Below are 23,582 nucleotides of genomic sequence, written 5' to 3'. Positions count from 1 at the left end.
AGGGCAGGTTCCTGGGAAGGTGTTACCCCCCACCCCCCGCCGCCCTGCTTCTCCCCAGGCCATGAATGTCCACCACTCCACTAAAATGTGGAAGGCTTCCTGCTCACCGTGTTCCTTCATGTGTAAAGGCAACTATATTGTTTTTCATCCCTCCCCACATATTCTCAGTTGCAGGATTGAGAGGGGTTGCCTTGAAGTCATTGGGCTGCCAGTGACCTCTAACATGTAACTTCAGGGCTTCTGGGGGCTGAGCCCCCTGACGCTGGCTCCCACCAGTAGCTTCTCTCTCCTTCCTTAACTGGGGGAGTGGGGTGGGGTAGGGGCCGCATCAGCCCACAGGAGAGATTTCCCATTGTAACCTGGACGGGGTGAAGCCATGGCAACAGCGATGTCAAAAACCCACCCAGAGCAGGGAGAGCTGCCCCTCCCCAAAGTAATCAGGAATGGACCCCTGGTATCCTCCGTTTGGGCTATTACCTCAGCACCAGCCTCCCCCGCTGTCAGAATCTTCTGGATACCTTAGAGAAGAAAGCCTTAAGTTGTCAACTAGTGGGTGCCACAGTTTGGCTCTGTGACCTAAGGGACAGGTCAGTGGTGGTAAGGGGCTCTGTCCATTTACCTCTGGGGAAGATTTCAGCCCATTTCTTCTTCCCTTTTCCTCATCTGCAAAGTGAAGTTAATCAAAACCCCACCTCAGTGTATAACCCCACCCTTTATAGCTTTTTACTGTATTTTTCTTATTCCTTTTTCCTTTACTTCCCCTTAAAATAATACACAGACAGTAAGCTAGCTGCTGCTGTTTATTTGTTGATCTAGAAAGAAGCTCAGAACATATATTATTTGCTGAAAAAATACAGACTTTAGAACAACACTTATATTTGCTCACTCTTATCTATACATATATCTATCTGGGTACATAGGTAAAGGGAACTACCTAGAAGGACATTCATCAAAGGGTTGACAATGGTTATTTAAGGGTTGGAGGGTTTGGGGTAATTTGTACATTTTGCATTTGTCTTTATTGTTTTAATATTTAACAATGAATTATATAACTTTCACAAAGAGAATAAAAGCATCAAGGAAAGGGGGGCACGCAGAGGGTAGACCCTTAGGCAGCAGGGGATTAGTAGCAAGGATGGATGTCAGGCCATCTCCCCCCACTATACCAATATTCAAGACCCTCCATCCTCCACCCCAAAAGAAAGTTGCTTTGTGGATTAATTTATGTGATTAGAAGCATCCTCTCCCCCCCATTTTTCCCATTGCTGGACTCTGCATATAGGTTAGGGTTCACTTAAAGCTGGGGGCTAGCACCTCACTGTAGCTCACAAGGGTCGCTGGGTTCGACAGGGGCCTCTCTTGACCTCTCCTCGGTATGTGCCAGCTCCTGCAGGGTGATGATCAGATTTTCAAACATCTGGGCCTTGTTGCTCTCATTGTCACAGGTTTCCTTTGAGTGGCCCTCTTCACCACAATATGAACAGCGAATTGTGTGTTTTCGCTTCCTGGTTCTACGCATATTCCCAGGACCATCATTCTTATACCCAGAACCCCCACTGGTGCAAGGAGATGGAAACTGGGAATTGTTGGGGGAATCAATGATTAGCACTTGATCCTGAGGTCTGGCCCTGCGTCTGGAGGGAGGAGAATCCGAGAATGAACGTGGAAGGTCCTGAGACTCCCCCACCAGGATCACATCCTCATCTGAGTCATCAGGGGTATCATCTATCTCAATCACGTTACAGTCTTTATTATCAATCACTATGGGTGGGGAGCCCCCAAATGCCACTGGCCTAGTTGCCCTTGCCACCACTGACTCAGATCTCTTGGTCCGCTTCTGTTTAATGAAAATGTCATCCCAATCCTCTTCCTCCCTTATCATCCTGATTAACTCCAGGAAACTGGGGAGACGCTCCTGCTCATTTGCATACATCCTGAGAAGATTCTTCAGCCTGAAGCGCAGGTCCCCATTCAGCTCAGCCCCTAAAAGGAACTGGTGCAGGCGAGACTGGTTGGCATCTTTCTGAGCTATGATCCCTGCCTGAATAGCATTCTGGAGCTGCACCTCTAAACGGATCACATAAAGGGAGGCTTTCTCCCCTTGCGCCTGCAGGGTGTTAAAAAATTTACTATGAGCAGTCACACTGCTTTCAGACTCCCCAAACACCAGTTTCATGGCGTGCAAGAAATCTGCCACGCTGAGGTTGGGGTTGGCCGCCTGCAGCAAAAGCATCACCTCCCGCGCAGGGCCCCTCAGGGTTTTAATTAAGCGCCTGAGCTTTTCTTCTTCAGACATATTCCAATCTGGCAAGACCTCATTGACTTGGATCAGCCAGTTCTCAAAAGTTTCTTCCCCCTGGGCTGGCACCACCCTCCCTGAGAACAATTTCAGGTTTTTCTCTGCCAGGATGGCCATTAAAGGACCGAGACTCCTTTCCAGAGACCTTAGCATAGAATGGGCCCAAGGTGGCAAGGATGTGTTCTGCCGCCGGCTGTTACTCATGCGTGCAATGATGCTAGTCATGACGGATGATGACTGGGTCTCTAAATGTTAACAAGATTCTCAGGCTTTTACAAAAAGCCTAATCTGCAGGCGTGCTGGAGGGTTCTGTCGTCCTCCTGTCTCAGTAGGAACTGTAAAAAAGAAACAAACGAAACAAAACAAAAAACGGGAGCAGGGGTTATTTTCTCCCTTCCTGAATATCCTACAGTACATTTTATATCTGCCCACTACCCTAAAAATATCCTGCAGGAGACTGGCAATTAATTACAACCTCACGGAGCCAGCCAGTGTCTCGTGTTAGCAGGATGCTTTTTACAGCCACTTCTATCCCTTCCCTCGGTTCCTTCAAGAGGGACGGCAACTGTTGCTTCTAAGTGTAACAGTGTATGGAGAGGATAGTGGGCTCTCAAAATAGAGCACAGCGGTCACAGATTTGTGGGAATAAATAAGCTCTCATTAACCTCTTGGTTTCCGGTCTCACCACACCCCCTTCTAAAAGTCCACCCCCCACCCCGCCCCGCTATTTCTCAGATTCTTACAGGAGCTCAGGAACAAGTGCGCGCCTTTATTTCACTTCCAGCTTCTGCAACCGGTGGCTTCCGTGGGAAAGCTCGCCTCCGGGCTTCAACTGATCGCTGTCCACCGGGGGTCACCGATCCAGGACCTTAGGGCGTCAAGACTGCGCCGCCGCAGAGGGCTTGGAAGGGAGGGGAAGGGTCAGAAACAGCCTCATTCCTCATTCTGCTTCTTCCTCCCCACCCCGCGGCCTCCGCAGTAGCCAGGTGGAAAACTCCTTCTCCCACCTTCTGAATACAAGCCAAAGAAGGCGCCCCCCCATTCCATTTCCCCCGGGGAAATCGTCGTCCTACCAGCTCTGTAATCAGCCGCACGGAATTCAAGTTCAGCTTCGGTTCTGGTGGCCTGCCACCGAGAAAGAGAATCGGAGTTGGAGACGCACACCCACATATTCCTCCCGCCGGAAGGGATGAGGAGATGCAAAGGGGCTTCAAGGCAGTTTGCGATTCTCCCACCTCCCAAACGCGCCCCTTGCCACCTCCCCCTGAAAACGCCCCCTTTCTCAATCCGGGCAAATCCTACCCATTCGGCAGCATCCAGTGGAACCCCACCTCCTCCCTCAGCGCAGCCAGGCCGCGGGAGGGCTCCTTCCCCGGCCGCACAACCCTCGATTCCCTAAACTGGGCGCCGCCAGTCCTGGTAGGGCTTCCCCCTCCTCTCTCCGCGCGGGGCAATCTTGCCCCCCTTTCTTTACCTGTGTTGGGCTGGTGGGCAGCGGACGCTCTGGCGTTGACAGCTGCGTCTCCGCCTTCGGTCTCCGCGGTCCTACAGGGGAAAAGGATGGGCGCCTCCTCAGCCGCGGAGCTAGCCGGGACCACCCGATGAAGCTGCTTTGCACTGCCGCCCTGAGACTGGTAGCCGAGTCGAGACAGCACGGTTCCCACGGCAGCCGCGGCAGCTTTTATCCTCAGCTAACCGAGACAAAAGAGCGTGACGGGCGGGCGGGCGCGGCCAATCAACCGGGCGCGGGGGCGGGCTTGCCGCGCAGCCTAGGGCTGGATACAAATGTGCGCCAGCGGTGGGGGGTGGCGATAAGCAGCAGGTCCCCGCGAGGTCAAGTGCGACTTGGTTGTGGGAACTGGAGGAGTTTTCTCGAGTCTTCCCTTCTCCCTCTCTCTGTCGGCTCAACTTTGGGTCTTGGAGCCAGGTGCATTAAACATGAGGCGGAATCCAAATCAAATAAGCAATAAAAGTTCTTCACCTTTGTATTAGGGGAGTGGAAAATAAAAGCGTTAGCGTTTTCTTTGTGCAAATAACTTGCACAGACTTTTTTTTTTTTTACTATGAAGAAGGTGGCAGTACTGCGTCCATTTAACAGTGAGGGCACTTGGGCCCTCAGACTCTTTAACCAATACTCACGAAAAGATGTGGGCAAGGCTGGCTGCCTCAATCATTTTGGGGTGCTTGTTACAAATGCAGATTCCTGGGCCTGGCCTGTGGGATATTCTGACTTACTAGGGCTAGAGTTAGGAGGTTTTGTATTTTTTTAATTGGCGTTTAGTTGCTATACGATGCTATGTTAGTCACCTCTTCGTCACCAGAGTATTGAGCAGAGTTCCCTGTGTTACACAGCAGGATCTCATCAGTTGTCTATTTTATACATAGTAGTGTATATATGTCAATCCCAATCTTCCAGTTCATGCCCCCTCCTGTCCCCTCTTGGTGTCCATCCATTTGTTCTGTACATCTGTATCTCTATTTCTACTTTTTAGGGGGGAATAAAGCACTGTATTTGATTCGGAGGTGTCAAGAGGATGGTGAATAATAGATCTGCTTCCAATGTATCTCTGGAAGGACTGATGCTGAAGCTGAAGCTCCAATACTTTGGCCACCTGATGTGAACAGCCAGATCACTGGAAAAGACTCTGATGCTGGGAAAGATAGAAGGCAGGAGGAGAAGGGGACAACAGAGGATGAGATGGTTGGATGGCATCACTGACTCAATGGACATGTGTTTGGTGGTGAAAGAGAGGGAAGCCTGGCATGCTGCAGTCCATGGCGTCACAAAGAGTCAGACACGACTGAACTGAACTTCCAGTGTATATGTTCACAGCATACCTATGCTGACATGCAACGACAGAGCAGATATTCTTCCTGGGGTCCATGATCTTCCTGAAATTGTTTGCAAAGATTTTGGACTCTGTTGGAGAAGGCAATGGCGACTCACTCCAGTACTCTTGCCAGGAGACTCCCATGGACGGAGGAGCCTGGTAGGCTGCAGTCCATGGGGTTGCGAAGAGTTGGACACGACTGAGCGACTTCCCTTTCACTTTTCACTTTCATGCATTGGAGAAGGAAATGGCAACCCACTCCAGTGTTCTTGCCTGGAGAATCCCAGGGATGGGGGAGCCTGGTGGGCTGCCGTCTATGGGGTCGCACAGAGTTGGACATGACTGAAGCGACTTAGCAGCAGCAGCAGCAGGAGACTGAATGAAAGTGAAAGTGAAAGTGAAGTCACTCAGTCGTGTCTGACTCTTTGCAACCGCATGGACTATAGCCCACCAGGCTCCTCCATCCATGGGATTCTCCAGGCAAGAATACTGGAGTGGGTTGCCATTTCCTTCTCCAGGAGATCTTCCCAACCCAGGAATTGAACCTGGGTCTCCCGCATTGTAGGCAGATGCTTTACCATCTAAGCCACCAGGGAAGTCCACCCAAATACATCAAGGCCTAAGCGCTGGAACCTTCAAATGTTATCTTATAAAGTCAAAGAGTCTTTACTGTTCAGATCTGTTCAGTTCAGTTCAGTCACTCAGTCGTGTCCAACTCTTTGCAACTCCATGGACTGCAGCACGCCAGGTTTCCCTGTCCATCACCAACTCCCAGAGCTTGCTCAAACTCATGTCCATCCAGTCGGTGATGCCATCCAACTATCTCATCCTCTGTGATCCCCTTCTCCTCCTGCCTTCAGTCTTTCCCAGCATTAGGGTCTTTTTCAATGAGTCAGTTCTTCACATCAGGTGGCCAAAGTATTGGAGCTTCAGCTTCAGCATCAGTCCTTCCAATGAATATTCAGGACTGATTTCCTTTAGGATTGACTGGTTTTATCTTGCAGTCCAAGGGACCATCAAGAGTCTTCTCCAATGCCACAGTTTAAAAGCATCAACTCTTTGATGCTCAGCATTCTTTATGGTCCAACTCTCACATCCATACATGACTACTGGAAAAACCATAGCTTTGACTAGACAGACCTGTGTTGACAAAGTAATGTCTGCTTTTTATTAACTTGTCTAGGTTGGTCATGACTTTTCTCCCAAGGAGCAAGTGTCTTTTAATTTCATGACTGCAGTCACCATCTACAGTGATTTTGAAATCCAAGAATATAAAGTCTGTCTCTATTTCCATTGTTTCCCCATCTATTTGTCATGAAGTGATGGGACTAGGTGCCTTGATCTTCGTTTTTGAATGTTGACTTTAAGTCAGCTTTTTCACTCTCCTCTTTAACTTTCATCAAGGGTCTCTTTAGTTCCTCCTTGCTTTCTGTCATGAGAGTGGTATCATCTGCATATCTGAAGTTATTGATATTTCTCCCGGCAGTCTTCATTGCAGCTTGTGCTTCAACCAGCCTGGCATGTCACATGATGTACTCTGAATATAAGTTAAATAAGCAGGGTGACAATATACAGCCTTGCTCCTTTCCAATATGGAACCAGTCTGTTGTTCCGTGTCTGGTTCTAACTGTTGCTTCTTGACCTGCATACAGGTTTCTCAGGAGGCAGGTAAGGTGGTCTGGTATTCCCACCTCTTTAAGAATTTTCTACAGTTTCTTGTGATCCACACAGTTAAAGGCTTTGGCATAGTCAATAAAGCAGAAGTAGATATTTTTCTGAAACTCTCTTGCTTTTTCCATGATCCAACAGATGTTAGCAATTTGATCTCTGATTTCTCTGCCTTTTCTAAATCCATGTTGAACATCTGGAAGTTCTCAGTTCATGTGCTATTGAAGTCTAGCTTGGAGAATTTTGAGCATTACTTTGCTAGTGTGTGAGATGAATGCAATTGTGCAGTAGTTCAAACAGTCTTTGACATTGCTTTTCTTTGGGATTGAAATTAACACTGACCTTTTCCAGTCCTGTGGCCACTGCTGACTTCCAAATTTGCTGGCATATTGAGTGCAGCACTTTCACAGCATCATCTTTTAGGATTTGAAATAGCTCAGCTGGAATTCCATCACCTCCACTAGCTTTGTTTGCAGTGATGCTTCCTAAGGCCCACTTGACTTTGCACTCCAGGAGGTCTGGTTCTAGGTGAGTTATCACACCATCGTGGTTATCTGTTTTGTATAGTTCTTCCGTGGATTCTTGCCACCTCTTCTTAGTATATTCTGCTTCTGTTAGGTCTATACCATTTCTGTCCTCTATTGTACCCATCTTTGCATGAAATGTTCCCTTGGTATTTCTAATTTTCTTGAAGAGATCTCTAGTCTTTCCTATTCTATTGTTTTCCTCTATTTCTTTGCACTGATCACTGAGGAAGGCTTTCTTATCTCCCCTTGCTATTCCTTGGAACTCTGCATTCAGATGGGTATATCTTTCCTTTTCTTCTTTGCCTTTAGCTTCTCTTCTATTCTCAGCTATTAGTAAGGCCTCATCAGACAACCATATTGCCTTTTTGCATTTCTTTTTCTTGGAGATGGTCTTGATTACTGCCTCCTGTATAATGTCATGAACCTCCATCCATAGTTCTTCAGGCACTTTATCAGATCTAATCCCTTGAATCTATTTGTCATTGCACTGTATAATCATAAGGGATTTGATTTAGCTCATACCTAAATGATCTAGTGTTTTCCCCTACTTTCTTCAATTTAAGTTTGAATTTTGCAATAAGGAGTTCATGATCTGAGCCACAGTCAACTCCCAGTCTTGTTTTTGCTGACTATATAAGAGCTTCTCCATCTTCAGCTGCAAAGAATATAATCAATCTGGTTTTGGTATTGACCATCTGGTGATGTCCATATGTAGAATCGTTTCTTGTGTTGTTGGAAGAGGGCATTTGCTATGACCTGTGCGTTCTTTTGGCAAAACTCTTTTAGCCTTTGCCCTGCTTCATTTTGTGCTTCAAGGCCAAACTTGCATGTTACTCCAGGTATCTCTTGACTTCCTACTTTTGCATTCTAGTCCACTATGATGAAAAGGACATTTTTGTGTGTGTGTGTGTGTTAGTTCTAAAAGGTCTTGTAGGTCATTGTAGAACTGGTCAATTCAGCTTCTTAGGCATTAGGTGTTGGGGCATAGACTTGGATTACTGTGATATTGAATGGCTTGCTTTGGAAACGAACAGAAATCATTCTGTCGTTTTTGAGATTATACCCAAGTACTGCATTTGGACTCTTTTGTTGACTATGAGGGCTACTCCATTTCTTCTAAGGGATTCTTGCTGACAGTAGTAGATATAATGGTCATCTGAATTAAATTCACCCTTTCCAATCCATTTTAGTTCACTGACTCCTAAAATGTCAATGTTCACTCTTGTCATCTCCTGTTTGACCACTTCCAATTTACCTTGATTCATGGACCTAACATTCCAGGTTCCTATGCAATATTGTTCCTTACAGCATCAGACTTTACTTCCATCACCAGTCACATCCACAACCAGGTTGTTGTTTTTGCTTTGCCTCCGTCTCTTTATTCTTTCTGGAGCTATTTCTCCACTCTTCTCCAGTAGCATATTGGGCCACCTACTGACTGGGGAGTTCTTCTTTCAGTGTCATATCTTTTTGCCTTTTCATACTGTTCATGGGGTTCTCAAGGCAAGAATACTGAAGTGGTTTGACATTCGCTTCTCCAGTAGACCATATTTTGTCAGAACTCTCCACCATGATCCCTTCCGTCTTAGGAGGCCCTACATGGCATGACTGATCATTTCATTGAGTTAGTTAAGGCTGTGGTCCACGTGATCAGTTTGGTTAGTTTTCTGTGATTGTGGTTTTCATTCTGTCTGCCCACTGATGGATAAGGATAAGAGGCTTATGGAAGTTTCCTGGTGGGAGAGAGTGACTGTAGGGGAAACTGGGTCTTGTTCTGATGGATGGAACCATGCTCAGTAAATCTTTAATCCAATTTTCTGTTGATGGGCAGGGCTTGTATCCTCTCTGCTGTTTGGGCCAAACTATGGTAGGGGTAATGACGGTAATGGTGACCTCCTTCAAAGGAAGGAGAATCCCATGGACAGAGGAGCCTGGAGGGCTACAGTCCATGGAGTCACAAAGAGCCGGACATGAATGAGCATGCATATGTGCATCTCCAAATACAGTCACATTCTGAGGTGCTAGGGCTTAGGTCTTCCACATATGAATTTTGGGAAGATGCAGTTCAGCTCACAACACTCTCTTTTCCTTTACTTCTGGTTCTGGGAAAGTATGTCTACTTTCCTTCATGTAGATTGTGATTAGGAGGTCCCTGTGGCACTGTGGGGGTCAAGGTGGTGGCAGCATGTGCTGCACAAGTGGACTGCCCAAGGACACTGTTGTTGCTGTTGATCTTGTTCTTGGTTGTTCTTGCTTGGAAGCAAGTGAATGATCCGATGTCTTTTGGCTGCTGTGGGGTTCCTCTTTAGCCTGCCAAGGTACTTCATCTGCTCCTTTCTGCTTTCTTATTCCCAATCCCAATAGTTAGAATGCTTTGGAATAGACAGTTCCAATTTGGAGATGAGGCATCTTCCAACTCAGGAGTGTGGCCTTTATCTTGTGGACAGAACAGTAGGGTGCTGGTGGTGGAGAGTGGAGGGTGGTGGAGGAAGAGAGAAGGTAGGTTGGTCACCTGGCAGGGTCGAGGGTAATGCTGGCAGTAGCTTGTGGGTTACCTTCAGACTCTCCCTTCAGCTTCCCAGTGCTGTGAAATCTGACCCTAATCTCTCACCACACCCTTGTTCTGAATTTCTTATTAATTGATGAATTAATTTTCATTTTTGGTTGTGCTGGATCTTTCTTGCTTTGCACAGGCTCTCTCTAGTTGTGGCAAGAGAAGGCTACTCTTCATTGCAGTGCATGGGCTTCTCATTGTGATGGCTTCTCTTGTTGCAGAGCACAGGCTCTAGGGCACGTGGGTTTCAGTAGCTGTGGCACACAGGCTCAGTAGTTGTGGCATGGGCTTAGTTACTCTATGGCATATGGAATCTTCCTGGACCAGGGATCAAACCCATGTCCCCTGCATTGACTGACAGATTCTTATCCACTGTACCACCAGGGAAGTCCCTTTGTTCTGAATTTGAATAGCTTTGAGGTAGAAATTACTAGGCAGTCAGTGTAGAACTCTGAGACCTCTGTCTTGTGTTCTGTAAACATCCCACTCCATTGTCCTGAATTACAGAATGTGTCTTTAATCTGATAAATTATCAGCACTCAGATCCAGGGAAGGGCAGTAATTAAATTCTGTTCCATAGACTTCCCTGGTGGCTCAGATGGTAAAGCATGTGTCTACAATGCGGGAGACCCGGGTTTGATCCCTGGGTTAGGAAGATCCCCTGGAGAAGGAAATGGCAATCCAGTCCAGGACTATTGCTTGGAAAATCCGATGGACAGAGGAGCCTGGTAGGCTACAGTTCATGGGGTCGCAAAGAGTTGGACATGACTGAGAGACTTCACTTCACTTCACTTCACTTCCATATGCTTGAGGGAAAAACAACTGGTGATCATTAGTCTTAAACCCATACATCTGGTCCATGGGAAAATTGCCAGAAGGTATGAAAAAGGGTGGAGACTTAATCCAAGGATCAAGAGAGGCCATAAAGAAGTTAAGTATTTTGACCTTTAAATTGATTGGTTAGAAATAATATGATTTAAGGAAGGATATAAAAACTGCTGTAAGTCCCATCTTGGGGGGGACTCTTAACCTCCTATGAGTGTCTATGCTGAGAACTTTGTACTTTCCTCCTCTTTAATAAATCCTATTCACTTGCTACCATGAGTGTCTGAGTGTTCGTGGATTCCATTCTTCGGCTCTGCAGATAAAAACTCGGATTCCCATCTCAGCTTCATCACCAAATCAGGTGACCTGCAGTTGGACATGGTGACATCATAGATGCCAAAAGACAGACTGGACTTCAGAGATCTGGCAAAATGTTGGAAGAAAATGGATTGTGTATCATGGTGCCTGGGTGGGGTCATTACATCAAAGACGGGGTCGCTCCATGTAGCACTAGGAGAAGCATGTTGGTTATTGAGCAGCATGGTCTCCGGTCTTATCTCTGGTCTCATGTTGCTAGGTGTCAAGGGACACTTTCAATTGCAAAGATTCAGGCTCTGATGGCTTGGAGGAAACCATATTTTATTTTCCAGCATTTAAAACCTGAAGATTAGGAGCTAAAGCTTTCAGTTGAAACAGTATAAGCTACTTTTGATGGCCTTACTCCTCTCTGTTACCTGTCTACTTTCATCTGTTACCTGTTTAAGCTTCTCCTGAAACTTTGTTGAGATAGACACTGTTCCCTCATCAAAGGACTGAGAGCATACAGGCACTTCACACCAGGGCTTCAACTCAGCCCTGGAAGTTAAAGCCGGGGTGAGGGTGCTTACAGGAGATCCTGCCTATCTGGGACCCTGAGGGCAGCATATTTCATGAAAATCTTAAACAAGAGGGTGAAATAAGATATTTTTAAAAAACCAAAAACTAAGGGGGTTTGTTACCAGCAGACTGCACTAATGGAAATTTTAAAGGATGTACTTCAGGAGGAAAATGATTTGGGAAGAACTAAATGCAGGAAAGAATGAAGAGCAAGAAAAGCGATAGTATGTAGACAGTGTAAGGGAACATTGACGACAGAAGCAATCATAAAAAAGTCTATGCTGTTTTTTTAAAAAATAAACTTTAAGTACTATACAGTAAGAAAAGATGTCAGAAGGGGCATAAATGGAGTTCAACTTTTCTAAGAGACTTGTATCATATCGGAAGTGATTTAGGTATTTATTAAATTTATACTTTGATAAGGTAGTTATCTATGTAAGAATTAATAGGATGTAACTATTAAAATGTGGGGTTGCTAAGAGTAGGACACGACTGAGCGACTTCCCTTTCACTTTTCACTTTCATGCATTGGAGAAGGCAATGGCAACCCACTCCAGTGTTCTTGCCTGGAGAATCCCAGGGACGGGGGAGCCTGGTGGGTTTCCGTCTATGGGATCGCACAGAGTCGGACATGACTGAAGTGACTTAGCAGCAGCAGCAACTATTAAAATAATAGCAACAGGGAATTCCCTGGGGTGGGGGGGAGTCCAGTGATTAGGACTCTGAGCTCTCATTGGGCAGGGTTCAAGTTTGATTACTGGTCAGGGAACCAAGATATCACAAGCCACATGGCGTGACCAAAATTAATAATAATAATAGTGACAGAATAATTGAATAAAAAAATTCTGAGTCAATTTTTTTAAGTCAAGAAAGAAAAGGTTAAAATAATAGAAGGAAAAAAGATAGATTAAAACCATACGAGTACAGAAACCCAAATATATTAATAATTTTATAAATGTTTCTGTATTACATGCTCAAGTTAAAAAATATTGTCAGATAGAACTACTAAATACACCCATATGCTTTTCAGGAGAGATTAATCCAAAATATAAGGATACAGATAGGTTGACAAAAAAAGAGGGAGAGAGACAAATCATACAAATAACATTTAAGTGATAGAAAACTTGTACAGCTGTGTTCATATCAGACAAAATACATTTAAAAGCAAAAAGCATTATTAGAGATAGAAGGTTATTTTTAATGATAAAAGGTTCAATTCACTAGGAATGATTTTGCACTTATAACGAAATTCCAAAATACATAAAGGAAAAGTTAACTTATGTAAAGGAGAAATAGATACCACTCATAGTTGATCAAGGAGAGGGAAAAAATTGTCTCTGAGGATATAGAATATATATATATTATATTTGAACAACATAATTAATAAATTTGAGCTAATAGCCAATGTATAGAACAATGCCCACCAACGACTATAGAATACACACACAGAACATTTGTAAAATTTGAGCTTGTACTAGGACAGAAAGCAAGTCTCAATACACTTCAAAAATTGAAATCTGATCATAATGCAAATAAATTACAAATCAATAAATAGAAAAAATAACTGGAAAACCTCTATGTTTAGAAATTAAGATACTGACTCTGAAATAACAGATTGGTCAAAGAAGAATCATAGTGAAATTACAAAAATTTGTAGTCGAACAATAATGAAAATACTCACATCAAAACTTGTGGCATGTAGCTAAAACAGTGCTTAGAAGGAAAAGTGTCTTTTGACAATGATGAAAGGTTAAAAGTTCATGAGGTATCTATTTCAAGACTTGAGAAAGCAAAAAGTATAAGCCCAACAAAATTAGGGCAACATGAAATGATAAAAATAAGAATATAAATTAATGAAATAGAAAGCAATAAAGACAACAAGTCAAGAATGTCCTATCTTGAACTGGAGTTCTAGCCCGGGAAATCAGACAAGAAAAAGAAGTACACAGTGCTGGACTGGAAAAAAATAAGTAAAACAATCTATTTATAGAGGACATGATTTTGCATATAGAAAAGACTACAGAAACCATTTTAAAAAAAACTTCTAGAATGAATGAATTAGTTCAGCGTGATTGTAAGATATAAGATCAAGCCTGGGTGCTTGGTATACTGGGCAAGGTCATATAGTACACATAAATGGCACATATAGTTCATATATAGTTCACATATAGTTCATATAGTACAAATAAACCCACCCCAATATTCTTGTCTGGAAAATCCCATGGACAGAGGATCCTGGTGGGCTACAGTCCTTGGGGCTGCAAAGAGTTGGACACGACTGAGTGACTGAGCATACACTCTTTCAGAGAAAACTTTAGTCTCTTTCATTCAGTAGACAACTGTTCTTAGAAGTTGCTTAAATCATAATGTAGACATTTCTCCAGGGATGGTATAGAAATGGCCAATAAACACATGAAAAGATGCTCAACATCATTAACCATAAGGGAAATGCAAATCAAAACCACAATGAGATACCACTTTATACCTACTAAGATATCTGTAATAAAAAAAGAGACAAGTGTTGGCAAGGATATGGAGAAATTTGAATCCTCAAATATTGCTGGTGGGAATATAAAATAGGTGAATACCTGAGAGAAATGGAAATGTATATCAATATAAAAACTTGTACACAAATGTTCATAACAGCAGTATTAGCTCCCAAAATGGAAACAACCCAAATGTCCATCAACTGATGAATAGTTAAGAGGAAGGAAGTTCTGATACATGTTACAATATGGATAAAACTTGGGGACATTATCCTAATCCATGAAAGAAGCCAGTCACAAAAAGGTCAGGTATTGTATGACTCCATTTATAGGAAATGTTCAGAACAGGCAAATGTAAAGAGGCCAAAAGTAGATCAATGGTTGCTAGGAGTTGATGGAGGAGGAAAAAGGGGGAGACTGTCAATGGGTACAGACTTTCTTTCATTTTTTTTTTTTTTGGCCATGCTAGGCAGCATGCAGGATTTTAGTTCCCAGACCAGGGATAGAACCCATGCCCTTTGCAGTGGAATATAGAGTCTTAACCACTGGACTGACAGGGAATTTCCCATGGTTTCTTTTTGCAAATATAAAAATATTTGCTGATATAAAAATATTCTAAAATGATTGTGATGATGATTGCACAACTCTGAATTATTTTTAAAAACATTGACTTGTACACCTTAAAAGAATGAATTTTATGGATGCACACTGTAGCACAATAAAGCTGTTTAAAAAAAAGAATACTTGTGGTATGGATCCATTTATATAAAGCTCAAACACAGGTGAGACTATATTGTTCAGACATGTATTCAGAGATGATAAAACTAAAAGAAAGCAAGCAAATATTAAATATATACATATTAAAAAAAGTCAGGATAGTGGTTATCCTGCAGGTGAGGGTGGAGTTTTGATTGAAAAGAAACCTCCAGTGGGCTTCCCCAGTATTTTATTCCTGACCTTGATTGGTGTTACATATGCATTTTTTTTTCTGTTTGTTAAAATGTACTTATGTGTTCTGTGCACATTTCTATATAAATGTCCTATTTTGGATAAAACAATAAAATTAAATTCATTCATGTAAGTGTATGTGGACTACACCAAACTGTTAAAATGTTGGACTGAGCCGTTATTCATTCCAGATATTTAAAGAAAAGAATTTCTGTATTAACTGTCAGTGAGAGTCTAAGACATCATAGAGGTGGACAGGAAATAGGGCAGAGGAAGAAAGAAGAGGATTTGACTTTCTTAAGAAGTACTACTCCTTGGGGTCCTGAGCAATGCACTGAAGATGGGGTAATTGTGGTTAAGTATCCAGATTCTGCAGCCAAAGCATCTAGGTTCAAATTCTGCAACTGCTACTTAGTTTCTGACTCCTCCTCTGTCTCAGTTTCCACATCTGTCAAGGGAGTTTATAATCCCATCTTGCTTTAAATGTTATTGTGAGGATTAAAGGAGACTATCCTTGTAAGGTCTTGTGTGTTTGGTAACTATCATCTGTTACTATTTCTTCCTAAAACTCTTAATAGGGCTTCCCAGGTGGCACAGTGGTCAAGAATCTCCCTGTCAGTGCAGGAGACACTGACAGGGTCAGGAGACTTCCCTGGGTCAGGAAGATCCCCTTGAGGCAGAAAGGGCAACCTGCTCCAGTATTCTCATCTGGAGAATCCCAAGGACAGAGGAGCCTGGCGGGCTACAGTCCATGGGATTGCAAAGAGTCAGACACAACTGAGCGACTGAGCACACACACGTTCTTAATAAGGTGAAGAAGTTCCTTCTGAGTCCGTGTTGTTGTACTTCTCCACTTGGAGCCCTGTCCCTTTTCCATTGACAAGGTGATGCCCCACAGGCATTAAATACCCAGTGTCCTCATGCTACTATGTTTCCCCTCACGCAGCCCTCTTGGTACCAATCATGAAAAGAATGAGAGCTGCCATTCATTGAGGGTTTTCATGTCCTTGGCACTATCTTCTACAGGCACATTCTCAGCTTGATCTTTGACTTCACCCCTGCGTTTAGTGCCTATTTTTTCTTGGGGAAAAATATATGTTAATGGCTGTAAAGTTTTCTCATCTAGGCCATAAGGCAAATCCAACTACAGGAATGGGCATAATTACCGTTGGAGTTTCCTTTCTCAGAATTCTTCTAAGGCCAACTAAAACCCAGTCTCGAAATTGTGCGGGAAGGGGCCCATCTGCCATTGCTGTACATCAGGCATGGTTGTGACCACTGAGGGCGAGAGCAAGGGCACGGCAGAAACTGGAGCTCTTTGTTCCTGAGGATGTTTCCAATGTTCTGAGGAATTAGCTAAGGACTCTTACTTTTGGTGGCTTCCAGCCCGTACTGAGGCCCTGAGGCTGTTCTATCTCTCTCACAATTACATTGCTGGGACAGAGTGGCTATCCTTCAAATCCAGGCAATTTTTTTCAATGCTCTGTGACATTTAAAGAAGCAGATGGAACAACTTGTCAGATGTTTGTCTGAAGCAGCTCACCTGAGCCCCCAAATCCTTCCCCTCAGCCAATAGATTTTTCATAAAGGAACATCAGTCTCTCTGGATCACCACCCTTTGCATCCCTACACCCTTAGATGCTGAGGCCATTTCTGGATTCAGAACCTTTGGGTAGGCTGTTTTATACCACCCTCTGCCCCTTGTAATTCTATCACAGTTAGAAAGAATAGAACTAGTTTGTGGAATGATGTTGATTTATTCAAAGTTTCCATGAGAGCAGATGGAATTGACTATCTTCTCTGCTATAGCTACAGTGCCCAGCTTTGCACCTGCCACAAAGCAAATACTCAATCAGTATTTGTCAAAGAATGAATGAATGAACAAGAGAGAGCAAAGTAGAAATGAATAAATGTAATGTTCTCAAACTTTTGCAGAGCTGTCATACAGAAGACAGAGGATTTTTAAAATTAACTGTTTATTTTGAAATAATTTCAAAGTTACAGAATAGTTACAAGAATATTACAAAGAATTTTCATATGCCGTATTATACAGATCCCACCAATTTAAACCATTTTGACATTTTATCACTCTTGCTACTTTTTTCTGAACTAGGTCTGTTAAACATACCATGTTACTTTATTTCTTAATATTTTAGTGCATAATTTCAAAGGACAAGGACATTTCCATAGATAATCACAGTCCAGTTATCAAATTCAGTAAGTTTAATGTGGTACACTATTGCAGTTCTTATTCTAGTTTTTCCAATTGTAAGGGAAGATTTTTTTTTCCCCGTTTGGTTCCCCAAGGCAGAAGGAAGATTAAGAGGTAGGCATATGAGGAATGTAATTTTTGGCTATATAATATAAAGATTGTAGAATGGTATACCAATGAATAAAATGGCCTTTCTCTAAAGATAGGGAACGCTCTGTTGTTGGAGGTATTTAGGTAGAGACTAGATGACCTGTTAGGAATGAAGGAAGAGGAGATGACTTTTGAACATGAGCTACAGAACAAGCTTCTATGTACCTCTCTAAACTAGATGACTTACATGCAATATACTGGGCTTGATTCTTTTTTTCCACTTACCATTTCTTTTTTTTTTTTTTTTTAAGTTTTTTGATGTGGACCATATTTAAAGTCTTTACTGAATTTGTTACAATATTGTTTCTGTTTTATTTATTGTTTGTTTGTTTTTGGCTGAGAGGCAGGTAAAAGCTTTGTTCCCCAACCACAGATTGAACCCATGCCCCCTGCATTGGAAGGGGAATCTTAACCACTACACCACCAGGAAAGTTCCTCATTTAGCATTTCTAGTGTCAGAGTTGGCCCTATGTGTAGCTGGAGTAGCCAGCCTCTTCCATGACATGGTGTTGAAGCAACCTCAGTGTTCCATTAGGCTGAAACTATTTCCTCTGACATGTTCTATAAATAGGTCAGCCCTGAAATAATAATACTAATGAAAGGTTGCTGCTACAAGCTGTGAATGACGCCAGGATTCTTGGCCTCCAGAGGAGAGGAATTTGATCTAGGGCCAGTGACAAGACTTGATCACTCAGAGCTTTTTGTGTAGCAAAGTTTTATTAAAGTATAAAGAGATAGTGAAGGCTTCTGACATAGACATCAGAAGGAGAGAGAGAGAGAGAGTGCCCTCTTGCTAGTTTTTAGAAAGAAATTATTTCCCTATTACTACTAAGTCACTTCAGTCGTGTCCGACTCTGTGTGACCCCATAGACAGCAGCCTACCAGGCTCCCCCATCCCTGAGATTCTCCAGGCAAGAACACTGGAGTGGGTTGCCATTTCCTTCTCCAATGCATGAAAGTGAAAAGTGAAAGTGAAGTCCCTCAGTCGTGTCTAACCCTCAGCGATCCCATGGACTACAGCCTTCCAGGATCCTCTGTCCATGGGATTTTCCAGGCAAGAGTACTGGAGTGGGGTGCCATTGCCTTCTCCATATTTACCTATTAGTAAGTTGAAAATTAGAGAAAGGAAATGCCTCAATACTGAGAGAGTTGCACCAGGCCCCTCACCCACAATATGCATTTTGAGATAGTACTGGCACAAGGTGAGTCATCCCAGGCCATAAAACAATTGACATGAATTTTGAAGAAAGGCAGATTTCCAAGCAAATACATAGTTCATTAAAAACATAGCTTAAGGACGACATTTCCATGGGAGAAACACGTTGATTAGCTCAACGTTTGAGATAAAGTTAAGCTCAAGTGGAACCAGATAACCACAATGGTGTGATCACTCACCTAGAACCAGACATCCTAGAGTGTGTGAAGTCAAGTGGGCCTTAGGAAGCATCATTATGAAGAAAGCTAGTGGAGGTGATGGAATTCCAGTTGAGTTATTTTATATCCTAAAAGATGATGCTGTGAAAGTGCTGCACTCAATATGCCAGCAAATTTGGAAAACACAGTAGTGGCCATAGGACCAGAGGAGGTCATTTTTCATTCCAATTCCAAAGAAAGGCAACGCCAAAGAATGTTCAAACTTCTGCACAATTGCACTCATCTCACACACTAGCAAACTAATGCTCAAAATTCTCCAAGCTAGGCTTCAACAATACGTGAACTGAGAACTTCCAGATGTTCAAGCTGGATTTAGAAAAGGCAGAGGAACGAGAGATTAAATTGCTAACATCCATTGGATCATTGAAAAAGGAAGAGAGTTCCAGAAAAACATCTACTTCTGCTTCATTGACTATGCCAAAGCCTTGACTGTGTGGATCACAACAAACTGTGGAAAATTCTTAAAGAGATAGGAATACCATCTGCCTCCTGACCTGCCTCCTGAGAAATCTGTATGCAGGTCAAGAAGTCAAAGTTAGAACTGGACATGGAACAATGGACTGGTTCCAAATTGGGAAAGGAGCACCTCAAGCCTATATATTGTCACCCTGCTTATTTAATTTATATGCAGAGTATATCATGTGAAATGCCAGGCTGGATGAATCACAAGCTGGAATCAAAATTGTCGGGAGAAATATCAATAACCTCAGATATGCAAATGACACCACCCTTATGGCAGAAAGCAAAAAGGAACTAAAGAACCTCTTGATGAACATGAAAGACGAGAGTGAAAAAGCTGGCTTAAAACTCAACATTGAGAAAACTAGGATCATGGCATCTGGTCCTATCACTTCATGGCAAATACATGGGGAAACAGTGGTAACAGTGACAGACTTTATTTTCTTGGGCTCCAAAATCACTGCAGATGGTGACCGAAGCCATGAAATTAAAAGATGCTTGCTCCTTGGAAGAAAAGCTATGACCAACCTAGACAGCATAGTAAAAAGCAGGGACATTACTCTGCCAATAAAGGTCCATCTAGTCAAAGCTATGATTTTTCCAGTAGTCATGTATGAATGTGAGAGTTGGACCATAAAGAAAGCTTAGCATCGAAAAATTGATGCTTTTGAACTGTGGTGTTGGAGAAGACTCTTGAGAGTCCCTTGGACTGCAAGGAGATCCAATCAGTCAATTCTAAAGGAAATCAGACCTGAATATTCATTGGAAGGACTGATGCTGAAGCTGAAGTTCCAATACTTTGGCCACCTGATGCGAAGAACTGACTTATTGGAAAAGACCTTGATGCTGGGAAAGATGGAAGGCAGGAGGAGAAGGGGATGACAGAGGATGAGATGGTTGGATGGCATCACTGACTCAATGGACATGAGTTTGAGCAAGCTCTAGGAGTTGGTGATGGATGAGGAAGCCTGGCGTGCTACAGTCCATGGGGTCGCAAAGAGTCAGAAACAACTGAGCGATGAATTGAAGTGAACTGATGACAATACAGGATTAGAAGAGAAAAGAAAAAGAAATGCCTGCCACTTGCAGTTTTATTTTCTCCTGCTGCTTGGGGACTTCTGGCCTCCCTACTTGCAGCTATTAATACTCTCACTAACACGTTCCACGTGCTTAAGGCCAGGCATTGGTGTAACTGGTTTGGATATGTTAATTCATTATGTTTCCAAAACCGCCCCCCCCATACATGATACAGTTCTTATTATTAGCCCTATTTTAACAACAATGAATCTGAAGTTCAGACAGATTTTGATATCTTAATTTGATTCAAGTTCAATGTGCTAGAACACTTAAGACATTATGTTCTAGTCCAAGTGAGAGTATACGGAGATTTAAAAAATTGGTTTAATTCTTAGAAAAATAAAAATGAAAGAAAGAAGTAAAAATCTAGTATTTCAAGACTTCAAGAAAATTAATATTTCTTTATCTACTTATACCTATCCTTTTCTGAAAGGGGCAGCCTAATCTGTAGTTACTTTTTATCTCTACTATGTTTCCTGATTTTCTGATTGTCGCTGTAATTATTATTTTGATTTTAGACACATACTTTTCACTTTAATTGACATGCCAGCTCAGGATTAAAGGTTCTCCTAAGGATTGTCTGTGTAAAGCTTGGGATCTCCCTACTGCACTATCATTCTAGAAGACAGAATAACCAGGAAAATGGCTCCTTATTTGCCCAGCCTTATGGGTTCCATATTTTCCAGAATAGTTAACTCCTGGCTAATTCCACTAATCCTTCAAATTTCAGCTTAAATGTTACATCCTTAGAAAAGTTTTTGCTACCCTTCAAGACTAGGTCAGATTACCTTGTTACCTGCTCTCACTGCATCATGAAACTTTCCTTCATAGCAATGATCACATTTATATGATTATTTTTCTCCCTTTATAGTTAGACTGTAATACAACTTTTGAGGGGCCCCATTTGTTTAAGTATTTACTGGTATTATTACGAATAACAAGCTCTCTGTTAAATTCAAACCTTTAATTTTTTATTTTACCTATTTACTATTTGGTGGAGAAGGCAATGGCACCCCACTCCAGTACTCTTGCCTGGAAAATCCCATGGATGGAGGAGCCTGTTAGGCTGCAATCCATGGGGTCGCTAAGAGTCGGACACGACTGAGCGACTTCACTTTCACTTTTCACTTTCATGCATTGGAGAAGGAAATGGCAACCCACTCCAGTGTTCTTGCCTGGAGAATCCCAGGGACGGGGGAGCCTGGTGGGCTGCTGTCTATGGGGTCGCACAGAGTCAGACACAACTGAAGTGACTTAGCATAGCATAGCATTTACTATTTGGAGCTGCACTGCACAGCATGTGGGATTACTTCCCCTACCAGGGATCAAACCCACTGCCTTGGAACCATGGAGTCTTAACCACTGGACTACCAGGGAAGTCCCAGGGTCCCATCTGTTTTTGCTTCTCAGTGTATCCTCAGCACCTAGCACACTATCAGTTCAGTCAGTTCAATCGCTCAGTCGTGTCGGACTCTTTGCGACCCCATGGACTGCAGCACGTGGCTTCCTTGTCCATCACCAACTCCCGGAGCTTACTCAAATTCATATCCATCGAGTCAGTGATGACATCCAACCATCTCATCCTCTGTCGTCCCTTTCTTCTCCCACCTTCAATCTTTCCCAGTATCAGGATCTTTTCTAGTGAGTCAGTTCTTCACATCAGGTGGCCAAAGTATTGGAGTTTTAGTTTCAGCATCAGTCCTTCCAATGAATATTCAGGACTGATTTCCTTTAGGATAGACTAGTTGGATCTACTTGCAGTCCAAGGGACTCTCAAGAGTCTTCTCCAACACCACAGTTCAAAGGCATCAGTTCTTCGATGCTCAGCTTTCTTTATGGTCCAACTCTCACATTCATACATGACTACTGGAAAAACCATAGCTTTGACTAGACGGACCTTTGTTGGCAAAGTAATGTCTCTGCTTTTGAATATGCTATCTAGGTTGGTCATAACTTTCCTTCCAAGGAGTAAGCGTCTTTTAATTTCATGGCTGCAATCACCATCTGCAGTGATTTTGGAGCCCAAAAAAATAAAGTCTGACACTGTTTCCACTGTTTCCCCATCTATTTCCCATGAAGTGATGGGACCAGATGCCATGATCTTAGTTTTCTGAATATTGTATTTTAAGCCAACTTTTTCACTCTTCTCTTTCACTTTCATCAAGAAACTCTTTAGTTCTTTGCTTTCTGCCATAACAGTAACATCATCTGCATATCTGAGGTTATTGCTATTTCTCTCTTGATTCCAGCTTGTGGGTCATCCAGCCCGGCATATTGCATGATATACTCTGCATATAAGTTAAATTAGCAGGGTGACAATATACAGCTTTGATATACTCCTTTCCCAATTTGGAACCAGTCTGTTGTTTCATGTCCAGTTCTAACTTTTGCTTCTTGGCCTGCATACAGATTTCTCAGGAGGCAGGTCAGGTGGTCTGGTATTCTCATCTCTTGAAGAATTTTCCACAGTTTGTTGTGATCTACACAGTAAAAGGCTTTGGCGTAGTCAATAAAGCAGAAGTAGAGTTTTTTCTGGAACTCTTGCTTTTTTGATGATACAACAGATGTTGGTAATTTGATGTATAGCATGCTATAGCCCATTTGTTGACTGAATGAATGAAAAGATGAAGGTCCAGTTCTGTTACTGAAAAGGAGACTGGCAAAAGAAAACATTCAAGTGGAGCCCCTGAATGCTAAATGTGGGATATTCTACAACAGTATCAAAAATCAGGGCCAGCCAGTGACTCAGTCAAAATCAAGAATTCCATGGGTCCCATAAGGAGTTGCGGTCCAGGCTAGCATTTTGGTCAGTAGCTACAAGACAGCAAGGGCAGCATGAAAGATCTCAGTTTAGCGCTGTGATGCCAGACTGGAAGCAGTCTGTGGTCAAGGTGAAGCCCTTTAAGAAAGAAATGATACTATGGAACATCTGCCCCCAGGTTTGTTCCCTGGTGACAGAGAAATAGATCTGGCGGAAAAGAATTTGAAGGGGAATTCCCCGGCCGTCCAGTGGTTAGGACTTGAGGATTTGGCCGCTGAGGACCTAGGTTCAGTCCCCATGGGGGAACTAAAATACCTCAAGCCACGTGGTAGAGCCAAAAAATAATAAATTGAGGAAGAACTGTAAAAGACTTTTGAGAGGCGGGGTTTTTCTTGCTGGCTCAAAATACGTCCCCTCTCACTAAGAGGTTTCCACAAAGCCGCCGTTACAGTTTCTCCATACAGCCCCCAGAGGG

At 43.0% G+C, this 23,582-nt stretch overlaps 1 protein-coding gene and 1 non-coding gene across 2 annotated transcripts; both read right to left on the bottom strand.

Annotated features, from left to right (window-relative positions):
- Positions 1-782: 782 nt before the first annotated feature.
- ZCCHC12 (zinc finger CCHC-type containing 12) lies at positions 783-4,000 on the bottom strand. Its single transcript, XM_070783447.1, has 4 exons — positions 3,774-4,000; positions 3,373-3,424; positions 3,043-3,200; positions 783-2,634 (listed from the first exon to the last, which is right to left on the bottom strand). The coding sequence occupies exon 4, from the start codon at positions 2,522-2,524 to the stop codon at positions 1,316-1,318; it is 1,209 nt and encodes a 402-aa protein (XP_070639548.1). The 5' UTR covers positions 2,525-2,634; positions 3,043-3,200; positions 3,373-3,424; positions 3,774-4,000; the 3' UTR covers positions 783-1,315.
- A 1,654-nt stretch (positions 4,001-5,654) lies between these two features.
- TRNAC-ACA (transfer RNA cysteine (anticodon ACA)) lies at positions 5,655-5,726 on the bottom strand. Its single transcript has one exon. It is a non-coding gene; the product is annotated as a tRNA-Cys (tRNA).
- Between the last annotated feature and the right edge of the window lie 17,856 nt (positions 5,727-23,582).

The sequence above is a fragment of the Bos indicus genome, chromosome X, assembly GCF_029378745.1.
Source record: "Bos indicus isolate NIAB-ARS_2022 breed Sahiwal x Tharparkar chromosome X, NIAB-ARS_B.indTharparkar_mat_pri_1.0, whole genome shotgun sequence".
NCBI classification, from domain to species: domain Eukaryota; kingdom Metazoa; phylum Chordata; class Mammalia; order Artiodactyla; family Bovidae; genus Bos; species Bos indicus.
The sequence above is the reverse complement of the archived record's forward strand: the minus strand, read 5'-3'. Positions and strand labels throughout refer to the sequence as shown.